The sequence below is a fragment of the Halyomorpha halys genome, unplaced genomic scaffold (assembly GCF_000696795.3).
Source record: "Halyomorpha halys isolate HHAL.00 unplaced genomic scaffold, Hhal_1.1 Scaffold363.1, whole genome shotgun sequence".
Lineage (NCBI taxonomy): Eukaryota > Metazoa > Arthropoda > Insecta > Hemiptera > Pentatomidae > Halyomorpha > Halyomorpha halys.
In genome coordinates this window covers 445676-457492 of record NW_027106613.1, presented here as the reverse complement: position 1 = coordinate 457492, position 11817 = coordinate 445676, and the positions used below count along the sequence as shown (strand labels likewise).

Below are 11817 nucleotides of genomic sequence, written 5' to 3'. Positions count from 1 at the left end.
AATCTGATTCTGAATTGCATTTTGATAACTTATTCTAACACAACACAAGTTTAGACTCGACTGAGAAAATTCTTTCAACATTGACCAATCAGAAGGCTCGATTTTGGTGCAGGTATGGACCTGCAGCTAAGCATCGTCCCGCCGTTTGAAAATTTGGCGCTCCAATATTTTTTGACACATTAATAATTTTTCTTTTGATACTTTGAAATTGTAACTAGATATTCTGAAACATAAATGAAGAATTTTGACATATTTAACACATAAATATCGATTTTTTCTTTATAATGGGAAATACATTGTTTCATATATAAAGACGGTGTGATGCACTGTTGATCGAAATTCAATATTTACTGGATACCTAAATCAGAAAATGAGTTCCTCTATTTATACAGAAAAATCGTCTTTAGCAATATTAAAACCACTAAAGTTTTCTTCTAAATCTAGCAGAATTTGATTTAGAAAAGTAAAATACCTTTTAATCAAAAGTGGTTCAATAATCAACCTGCATTTTCACGATGTACAACAGCTTAATAATGTTATTTAAAAAACTTTCTTGTTTTCTCCTAGTCTTAAGAGTATTAAAATCAAATCTATTGTAAAAATACCACTCTAATTTTTTATAAGTAAAACAGAGTGGGGTACCTAGATGATTTGAGGCTCTGTGTAAATTTATTTTTGAACCCCCCTGCCACTAAAAAAATTTGTTTTATTTGAGTAACAATTATTGTGAAACTTTATAAGGAGGCTATTTTTAACAAAACTGTTCCAGAAAATAATAAATTAATAATAGTAAGGAAAAGTGTAACATTCAGTAAATAGTAGAATAAACATTCAGCAAGAAATGACAAAATTAACTTACAAAAAAATTCATTCAAATTTATAATTATTGTAGCAAGACAATAAGCAAAACAAATTGTAAAACCACAGCCAATCTTTTCATCTATGAAATGCATAATTTATGATTATTCTGTTTTAGTTTTTTATTTTAGACTAGTAAAGTTTGTCTCAACAAAATGATATAAAACATATATAAGCTGAGTTGATACATCATAAGGTATTCCACAAGATGGTACATTAACTCAGTTTAAATTATTGAAAACTATTGTAACAAAGTATGTTAACTGTTTCATGCTAATAGAAGGAAGTACTTGATAATTGTTCACTATTTTTTGCTATATTTTAGTAACTTTTAATAACATAAGTGAGATTATTAATAAAATGGTATTTTTATAATATATTAAATTTTTGAAAAATATTTATGGCTTACTGAAAAGAATTTTAATAATTTGGAATTTCTATAAAATTTGTGTATATGTACTTCGTTTTTTTTTTTTTTTGAATAATACAGATAATAAATATCAAAATGAAATCATTTTCAGTGCAGTCACTTAATAGGCAGGCATTAAACCTGTGTCCAACTAAATCAGCATAAAAAATAACAATCAGCAATATCCAGGGTTATATTCAGTGATGAGAAAAACTAACCCATGAAGTTACAATCTTATTGTAAGTGTACAAAAAGTTGGTAATCCATAAACATTATTCATTTTCTAACTGGCTAAAAATTAACTATAAAATTGTATTATAATCATAAACAATATAATTAAGATTTAGTAAGCTATCAAATTATTTATAATAGTTAGGTAAAGGATGTCAATATTTGGTTTAATAAATGAGAATTAAAAATATAGCTCGATTTTTTTTAAATATCACTTCAATGTTTACTAGGTGCCTGTTTGATTTCACATTAATAAAAGAAATAGAGGTTTAGGAGATATAGTAGAATTAAATTAAGTTAATGTTTTAATATGTGATTGATTACCTGATTTCTTACTTTTTCAAAATTTTAAATTAAAAAATCTCATATCAAACTTTACTAAAAACCTTGTTTATGTGACATGACTCTCAGGTTTGCATTTATTTGAACCTATCTTTTTCTGACCTGATGATGGCTGAACTTGTGTAAACTATAATGGTATGGTAGCAGAGAAACTGTCACATTAACTGCATAAGACTTCACAGAGAAGTGTCGCACCTAATACCCTTTAATTGTGACTGGATGAGAAAACATTGTTCAAATATGGTCAGTTTACCATGACCTTTTGAGACCTATATTGTTGTTATGTTTTTTAAACATGAAATTGATTATTTTTTAACCTTAATACTAGTAGGACAATAACTGAAATGGTCATTTTTCCAACAGGCTTAGATTCAGTTTACTATCACCTTTTGCCTAGGACACTGGCCAACTGTTTACTATCACCTTTTGCCAAGGACTATGGCCAACTATCATCTCATTTTTGTGACAGTACTACTAAGATTAAAGAAAACTGCCATTGTATATTGCACATTTAGCAAGGGGAGCAAGAAGTTCAGCTCCAGTCCACTAGAGCCTCACCGAAGCTCTCAAATGTATTCCTCCAAATCTCAAATTACTTTCCTTTATAAAAACATATTGTTATTTTTACATATTATTAATTTTTGTGGGATAGTACTCGGTAGGATAAGGCCCTTCGTGCATGACCTTGGCTGCGTTTCATAATAAAAGCTAATAGTATTAGTTCATAGTATAAGTATAGACGCATCGTTAAATCGACAAGACTAATAGTATTAGTTTGTACTTTATTATGAAACAGGGCCCAGGTCTGCATACCTCCCTCGTGTTTATCGGAATAGTACCCAGAAGGACGAGGTTACCATCCTCCGAGTATTAGCGGTAGTTACCCGTTAGTCTCATCCCATCCAATCCTGAGGCCTTCTGGACAAGCAAAATCAGAAAGAAACGAACCCACTTCGACAAACATAATGTCTATTTTAACCATTTCACTTAACCTGATCTTATATAGAAAAGTAATATCATTTCAAACTTTTCCATTAATATACAGTTCAAAAACATCTATAACCATTAAAAAGAATCGGCAATCATAAATTAAAATTATAAATAAATTGACCAATCCCCAGTATTTGTCCGCCTTTTCGATAACATTTTTTTTTTTTTTTTTGCAGAACTGCAAAATGTTAATGCCATTGTATATGAGGTTAATTAGAATACAAACTAATTTGAATTGAAATGAGAAATTTAATATTTTAACAACAAAACTGTCAGGGGCCAAAAATAAATAAACTGAAATGAATAAAATTGAACACGTTAGTAGTAAATACTAGCATTTTAAAAATCATTGAAAGATCCTGCAACGGCCCAAATAAATTGTTTCAATGTAAAAGAAATATTTAATCAATTTTAGTATTTATTACTTATTGAATTCAAATGTTTATGAACTTATATGAATAATAAGGACTATGAAAATAAGTAAGCTAAAAAAATTACAGAACTTTTTTTTAAGTTGTAATATATATTTTATTACAAATAAATAGAAAAAAATATACAGTAATATCACAGCTTAAGTCAATAAATAAACTAATTACTAATTTTAATACAATTATTATTTTCATGAAAATATACATTTAATGGATTCAATCAACCATGGTAAATAGAAAAGGTTTTTTTTTTACAAACAGTTACACTTATAAACTAATCAAAATATTTTGCAATTCCTAACTTTTTCCGTTTTTCTCCTTTTAAAAATGGTGTATGAAGTGCATTATATAATCTTGTTGCTTTTTGTTGGCCCAAACCTGGACAAAGGCAGAGCTCATGATTCGAAGCATTGATGATTTTCTCTAAAGATCCAAAATTATTCAGTAATGTGGAAGCATCTGTTTTGTTAATTGAACGGACAGAAGTCAATGCTGATACAATCTGAAATTAGAAAAAAAATTGAAGTATTGTACATATAAATGTACCAGATAAAGTTAAATTGGAAATAATTTAATATAAACAATCTTAAAGCAAAAAAACGTTTAAAAATTATTATTTGTAGGAAATAATTTTCATTGTTGTAGATGGGGCCGCAAAAATGGATAGAGTAGGAAATTAGTAATGTTACAGAACAAAATATTATGTAATATTACAGAACAAAAGGAAAATAATTTCAATTTTGTGAAATCTTTGGGGCTCCACTAAACCTTTGAATTCCTCTCGTATTCAATCCTTACAATCCAAAATCCTTCGCAAAATCCTCAATGCTCCTTACTTTGTCACAAATAAAATCATACATTAAGACCTTAATGTTCCCTATGTAACCGATCTAGCCCGAACCAGATATCACTTCTTCCATTATGAACTCTCTAACCACTCAAACCCCCTAGTTTCTAATCTTCCATCCTCTTCCATTCCTGACAATCCTCCGAAGCACCTGAAAAGAAGATGGCCACGAGACCAGCTAATGTAAAATGTCATTAGAGTGCTACCAATGGGTAGTTTCTCTACACGCCTGTAACACTCCAATTTAACTTAGATCAGATTTACTAAATGTATCATAATGTACAGTTGTAAATAGCAATAAATAAATATTAAAAAAAAAAAGAAAGTTTTTTGTGAAATATTCTCTCCCAGAATAACATAAATGCACAATCAGAGGTGCATTATTCTGATAGTATTTACAAAGGAAAATAGTTAATCACAATAAATTAACAAATGAAAAGCAAATAACAAAGTTACATACATGTTGAGAGTTGATAATTTAGCAGGAATGAGTATTGGTAAATGGAAACTAGAAAGGATGGAGATGAGTAAAAAGTTCCCCAAAAACCAAAGTACTACTAATAATATAGCATTAAAAAAATAAACTATTAAATGAGGTCATTATATTTATACCTTGCATTTAAGAAGTAAATGGAGGAAAGCAGGGTACGAAAAATAAGATTGAGGCAGGCTTTTGGGAACTTAAAAATAGCAATAAAAGATACTAAGAAAGCATTCCCATCAGATATCAGAATAAAGCAACACTAATTAGGAATACCAGCAAGAGAAATGAGTATCAGAATATACCATATCATATGAAGCAATTCAAGCTTGAAGCACAGTCCCTACACAATCGTTATAATCAAAATAACGGTAAAAGAAGAAAGAATAAAAAAATTGGTGGAGAGTTAGGGAGTGAAATCATCAGAACTTTACACCTGGTGACATACTGAAATGGATGCGAATAGACTTTTCACCTTTGAGAGAAGTATTCCTGGTGCTTTTAGAGAGAGCAGCTTGTGGAGAAAAAGGAAGAACATGGAACTCAAGTGCTTTACAAGGATGTCCATCTCAACATGTTTATCACACTGGGACGACTTGAGTGAGCTAAGCACGTTGCGCAAATTGATGATATATAGATAGCTACGAAGGTGCTGGCTGAACAACTTGATGGGAAAAGATGAGTTGGTCAGCCAAAAACTAGATGAAAGGACTCAGTGACAGCAGATGTACGGCTTCTACTTGAAGTTCAGAATTGGAGAGTTATAGCTATTAATTGCACAAACTGGCGAAGGCTTTTGGAGGAGGTCCAATCTCAGTAATGAGACATAATGCCACACACGTATGGATGTAGGTCAAGATAGATCCTGACTCAGAAGTTATAATTAAAGATGAGCCAATAAATAGTGAGGTTACTGATGTGAAAAAAGGACTTTAAAAAGATAGAGATGGCCTTTTTTCGTTAATGGACGTTAGACCAAAAATGTGTTCGAATGAACATTTCCAAAGCTCTGTTGGCACAGTTTAGGCATAATAAATCCGAGTTTTGGTGCCGATTAATTACTGAAGATGAAATTTGGATACACCATTACACGCCCGAAACAAAAATACAGTCCAAACAGTGGACTGCAAAGGGGGAAACGGCTCCAAAAAAAAGCAAAAACTATTTTCTCAGCTGAGAAAGTGATGGAGGCTTTTTTGGGATGGTCATGGAGTTATATTAATTGACTATCTTCAAAAAGGAAAAACCATTACAGGAGCAAACTACGCATCATTACCTGATAAGCTGAAGGCAGAACTTTTTTTTTAATATATCAATTTTAATATATTTTTGCTTAATAATGTCTAATATTTAGCAAACATCTAATAAAAAATACCTTTATGTGAGGATCGGATTCAACCTTTTCCATTATTAAATCTGGAGGTTTATGTTCAAATATTTTGTAAGTTTCGATTATTTTTGCAGCTTCTTCATAATTCCATGCTAACATTAATGTCATATCTGTCAAAAGGCAGACACGTGTTAAATGCCTCAAAGAATGGTGAGGATCCTTCATATCTACCTAAATGAAAAAAACAAACAAAAAAAGTTTGTAAATTAGTGAACTGTATAGATCAAAATCCATTTTAAAATATATACATATAAAGAAGCACAAAGGTGAAACAAAACATAAATACAATAAAACAACAGAATTCAACTTTGTAAAGAAATTATTCGAAAACAATATTTAAAAAAAAACATCCATTTTGTATGTATTATGCGCATCTCTTGATTTAGGTGTAAGAGGTGCATCTTCTCACAATAATAATTCCATACAGAAAACTAAGGTAGAGATTTGAATATGTAGTTATCATAATACAATAGTTCATCAAAAGTACTTTAAAAGTTTTGTCACAACATAACTATGGTATTATCACAAAAATAATTAGCTTTGTAAGTTTTGATGAAAAATTACTCATGACTTCAATAGGTTTATCATACATATTACTGAATGTTGAATAGTTGTTTGTTGTCCAGGAGCTGTTATTCTCTAAAATTACCACTGATACCAGTTACGAAGCACAACTCCAACATGGAAGGTTCACTTATACAAAATATTATTTAATAGAGTTATAACCTAGAATATTATTACTACTTTCATTGGATCATTGTGTTTGAGTTAAATAGACCATTTTGGAGGAATGCTTGAGAACTAGCACCTTTCCATTCATTTTTTTGTCAGAAAAATTACACATAAAATACAAACAACTTACATGAACTAATAAAACTCTAAGATCATATAATTTTCCCAGAAGTTTCAGTCTATCATTTATGTAATCTGGCTTTAGGCTGTGATATTTCAGAGAAAGGAATAAGGCACATGTAGTTCTTCCCATAACATAGTCAGGTATAATATCTTCTTCATATTCCCAAGGAACACTTGTTATTGACTTCAGTAAAGGATTTCCTCTCTGTTAAGATTTAATATAAGAAATATAAATAATCATTAATTGTGTTATTGATTTTGAAGCATAAAATTGTGATAAAATACCTGTCGAGGGCTAACCAAGATTGAATTGCCTTTATTTCCACTTATTTTAACTGCTTGACCACTTTCATTTGTTTTTGAAGTAGTGCTTTGACTTTCTGAACTCCTTTGGGAACCTGAAATTTTAGTAATAAAAATAAATATGTACCTAACATCCACAATGAAATAGACCCAAAAAATAAAATACATTTTTTTAAGAATAAACATTGGACAATGTCTAAAAACTACATAGAAGTTCTTATATATTCCTAGGGAGTTTCCTATAACACATGTATTGCTAGAACAATTAGTGTCTATTTGTTTGGCCACATATTTTTGTGGTTTGCGATGATCCATTAAAATTTCCGACAGAAAACTTGAGTTGTGCTTCTTTTGAGTTAGAACGTTGTATAAATTGCTTATATAGTTAGTATAAATATAATTTAAAATTATGCAAAATATGATTTAAACCATTCCTGATCAATCAGTTTTCCTAAGGATCAAAAGGAAACTCAGAAATATGTAAAATTTTACCAGAATAACCAATTAATGTTCCAAAATTAGAGTTCAATCCTATGTGTATATATGTTAGGTTATTAATATATTATATGTTAATTTCTTGGATGCGAGTAGGTACTTAAATTAAAACAAAAAATTTTTTTGACCCATTTTTCTCGTTATCTTTATTCTATCCCGACATTTTAGCTCTCAGGCCATTATCAATATGATCCTTAAAATAGATTTATCCATATTTTAAACTTTTTTCAATTGGCGGCTCTTATACTCAGTTCAATTTCACTCATTTCAAACATTTAACAATTTGTTTATGTATTATCACAGTCTTATCAATGAACCAAATATATATTGATAAATCAGAAAGATAAAGTTATAGCATATATATGTAATTGTTGAATAAAAAATATAAAAGTGAATGCTGTAAAGCTTGAAATAAAGTATATGTATCTGTACCAGGTAAATTAGGAGAAAACTCAAGACTATGGTTTTCTTCATTACTTTCATGAAACATTTCATTGAATACTTTAAAATTCAGGAAACTGTTGCATTTTAAATATGTATTTACAGTTTAAAAAAGATATGAAGGATCCTATTTACGTGGTAACACAAAACTAATACTTCACATGAATACGTTTTGGGGGTTTCTTCTTAAATTTCATGGAAAACAAATTGAAAACTCATATTTCACTAGAGGAAAATTCATTTTTTAAAGTTGATGCCATATTAACACGAAATGTTTCTAGTGATAAATGGTAAAAAAAACAAAAACATGAGAATGCCATCCATACTTCCTGATCCTTCCATTATTTGTCTTATAACCAGCTTTAATAATTCCGAGGAAGACTTAGACCATCCTCTTGAAAATGGTGACCACTGATAACCTGTTACGTGTTGTTTACTGAGAAGCTATCGATGTGGTTATAAGCCATTGAAGTACCGAAGCATCACAATTCTCTCGTCGATGTGACTATTATCTCTGTAGGCGGCCGGGCAGGAACGATTTCTCTTCAATATGTTAGCTTTTAAAACTTTGTTCAGTTTTACATTGTTATGTATTTCTCAAATAAGTAGTTTTGTTGAAGAAAATTGTCATTCATTTGCTGGTGGAAGTGTTTATCCCCAAAGTTCTTATGTCAAAAGTGTTGATCATAAGCTTCAGTGGACCAAAGCTGTCAGTAAGTTTCAAATCAAGCCGAATTTATTATATTGGTTAATCAAAAGCATATATTTTACTCATAAGATTTGTATTTATTTTTAATTATTTAAAGACAACTTTTGAATAAACATAATATTTTACCCTATCTTTGGATGTAATCAACTACATTGTAATTGATTTTATTTTAATGCAAATTAAACCAATTAATTTTTTTTTAGTTTCAAAACCTGCACCTGAGTGGGAAGGTACAGCTGTTATCAATGGAGAATTGAAAGAACTCAAACTTTCTGATTTTAAAGGAAAATATTTAGTCTTCTTCTTTTATCCTCTGGATTTGTGAGTATAACTTGTTAAATATCGTTTTTTTACTAATATTTTAAAACCTTAATTTTAGTTTATTTCATTGTTTGAAGAATAATTAGATTTTAGTAAGTATATTTGAGTTTAATTAAACCCTCAGGCTTTAAGAACAGGATATATACATATATAATTACAGATTTTAGTAAGGGGTGGGGGCTTCACCAATCCTGTGTTGTGAACTCTAATTTATACAGAATAGATTTTAAAATAGTTTATGATAGTCATCAATAATGTAAATAATAGTAATAGATTATATTCCATAATCTAAACTTATTATTTGATTTAATCTTTGCTTTTTTTTTTTAAATGTAACTGTTCATACTAAATTTGAAAACATAGTTGTATTCTACCCTGAATAGCACATTTTTAGCAATAAAAATAGATGTATGTTGAATACTTTTATAGTACCAAGAAATAAGTTGGTTACTCAAAACATGGTTCTCATGAGTCAGTTATGTATAGAGTCTATACAATTTTAACATATAAAATTCATTAGGAACCTCCAGATATCTTTGGTTTAATAAGATTTTATGACTAATTATTTGTTTGATTTGTAATGGCTTATACACCTATCATAGAATTGGTACTTAAAATATTGGCAGTTGTTCAATATTTGTACAATTGGCTTTATCAGCATTAGGCTGATGTGTTCTGCTGATGATATTCCATGTCAAAAAAAAAATTACTTGATTAGGGCATTTTAAAATTTTTTTTTTTATTGCATTTCAGTAAACAATTTATTTATTGTAATTTAAATGAAGTTATTATAATTTTATGATATATTTATGTGTTTTATTAAATTAGTGTTTTTATTTGAGGCAAACTTATATCCATTTAGATTTATTTACTACTATTTTTTCCATTATATAAATTTATTATTCAGTTTTTGTTTTATTTAAATTATTACATTTTTAGACCAAGGACATGCATTAAAGTTTTTATAGACACTGATTATAGCTTTTATACTACCCAACTGATATATTTATTACCTTTTTTGAAATCCATTGCATCGTACAGCTCACTAAAATTTACACCTACTTTTCCACTATTGAGATGTTATTGTTTGAATTATATTTACTCGATATATTCCTTTTAATTCCCCATTCTGTAGGCATTTATATCCTCTAGTGAATTCATCTTGATATTATATCCTCTAGTGAATTCATCTTGATGGCTCTTATTTAACTATTTTTTACTTAATCTAAGTATATTTTATGAAATACGTGTTTTTCTGTTATAGTACTTTTGTATGCCCTACTGAAATACTTGCCTTTAATGATCGTATAGAAGAGTTCCGAAAACTAAACGCAGAAGTGGTTGGATGTTCAGTCGATTCACACTTTACTCATCTAGCATGGATGAATACACCTAGAAAAGATGGGGGCCTAGGACCGTTGAAGATTCCTCTGCTTTCAGATTTAACTCATAAAATTTCCAAAGACTATGGCGTCTATTTGGAAGATGCTGGTCATACACTGAGGTAAAGGTTTCCAGGTTTTCTTTTTTTTTTTGTTCTGTTATTTATCAATACCAATTTTTTCTGAAAAGAGAATTAACAGTTATTGTTAATGAAACATGGGTTTAGCAGGATTTTATACTCATTCAAACAAGTCACATTTTATAATGTTTGTTTTAATCAATTAAATAGAGTTTCTCCACAGTATTGTGCATCAGTTTCTTTGTAATACCAAGGGATTTGTCAAATCAATAAATAGTTTTATGGAAAGCTTTTATTAAACTCCATAATATAAATAATCATAAATATAAATAAAAATAAATCCTAAAATAAAAAATAACAAATTGAAAAAGAAACTAACAGTTTTATAAAGAAAATAAACTATGAACCACCAGTGGAATTGACTAACAATTGATAAGGAACTGGTTCTTGTGATGGCCAATAGGAGCGCTATCATAAGGAACATTCAAAATTACTGATAATAGAAATTCAATATGTTGGAATTTAAAGATTCTGATATATATTAATAATAATAATTATAATTCTTATATATTTTGCTAATATTCCATTTTATTTCATTTTTTAAATGAAACGAACGAGTTGGAATTCAAGAATATTATTCATGATGTACTAATTGGCAAATCAATTCCCTAACTTCATTGTTACAAAAATATTTTTAAAAAAATAAATCACAAATATACTGTTTTATTGTAATTTTTTTTTTAAAGAAAAACTACAAATATAATATTTTGTTTATGTTTTAATTAATATAATAATTAAAGGGTTAATGGAAGAACTCTCATTCCCTTCTTCAGAAAATTTTATAGTAAACAAGAAAAGCCTTTAATTACAATAAACCAAGGTTTATTAACATTTATGATCCATACATGATTACTGTAGCCATTGAGGTTTTAAAAACTTTCTATTCTATAATCTCTTTTTATACAAGAGACTGATATAAGTTCATTCAGTCTGTGATTCACAGAAGTGATTCAGTCTGGCTCTGGCCATCAAACTGTGAATGGTCTACATTAGTAAATAAAGCTGTTTTCTGGTTAAGTAGAATTGTTATTTTAATAAAAACAAGGAAATAGCAGTTGAAGCTTGTGATACAGACGTAGAGGCCAGGGATTAAGGCAGTAAACATTAAGATAGCCTACGGGATTAAAGACTGTTGACTGCCCCCACTACAGCAGCATCGCCCCACCACAGACCCCCACTACAGGTTTCATTTACT

General features: G+C 29.2%; 2 protein-coding genes across 3 annotated transcripts in view; one reads left to right on the top strand and one right to left on the bottom strand.

Moving 5' to 3' along the window:
• Positions 1-3377: 3377 nt before the first annotated feature.
• On the bottom strand, positions 3378-8536 carry Ercc1 (DNA excision repair protein Ercc1). 2 transcript variants are annotated; one of them, XM_014422260.3, is made up of 5 exons: positions 8062-8384; positions 7117-7229; positions 6839-7036; positions 5962-6147; positions 3378-3760 (listed from the first exon to the last, which is right to left on the bottom strand). In XM_014422260.3, the coding sequence occupies exons 1-5, from the start codon at positions 8117-8119 to the stop codon at positions 3533-3535; spliced, it is 783 nt and encodes a 260-aa protein (XP_014277746.1). In that variant the 5' UTR covers positions 8120-8384; the 3' UTR covers positions 3378-3532. The 2 variants fall into 2 exon arrangements, with proteins under 2 accessions (XP_014277746.1, XP_014277747.1); XM_014422261.3 differs by lacking the exon at positions 8062-8384 and adding an exon at positions 8397-8536 and having other exon boundaries at positions 3380-3760.
• Positions 8537-8620: 84 nt separating this feature from the next.
• Prx4 (Peroxiredoxin 4) overlaps positions 8621-11817 on the top strand; it is an 11449-nt gene continuing 8252 nt past the window's right edge. The window contains exons 1-3 of the mRNA XM_014422262.3: positions 8621-8783; positions 8983-9100; positions 10365-10604. Coding sequence (XP_014277748.1) covers positions 8621-8783; positions 8983-9100; positions 10365-10604 — 521 coding nt within the window. The remainder of the gene's footprint in view (positions 8784-8982; positions 9101-10364; positions 10605-11817) is intronic.

What these genes read in the sequence shown, in the direction of transcription:
- Ercc1 (XM_014422260.3), bottom strand. Translation starts at nt 8,119, where the DNA reads ATGTTTCATGAAAGTAATGAAGAAAACCATAGTCTTGAGTTTTCTCCT. An exon ending in TTAGAGTTTTATTAGTTCAT is followed by an intron (nt 6,148 to 6,838) that starts GTAAGTTGTTTG and finishes TTTTTCATTTAG; the next exon opens with GTAGATATGAAGGATCCTCA. An exon ending in AATCCGATCCTCACATAAAG is followed by an intron (nt 3,761 to 5,961) that starts GTATTTTTTATT and finishes TTCTAATTTCAG; the next exon opens with ATTGTATCAGCATTGACTTC.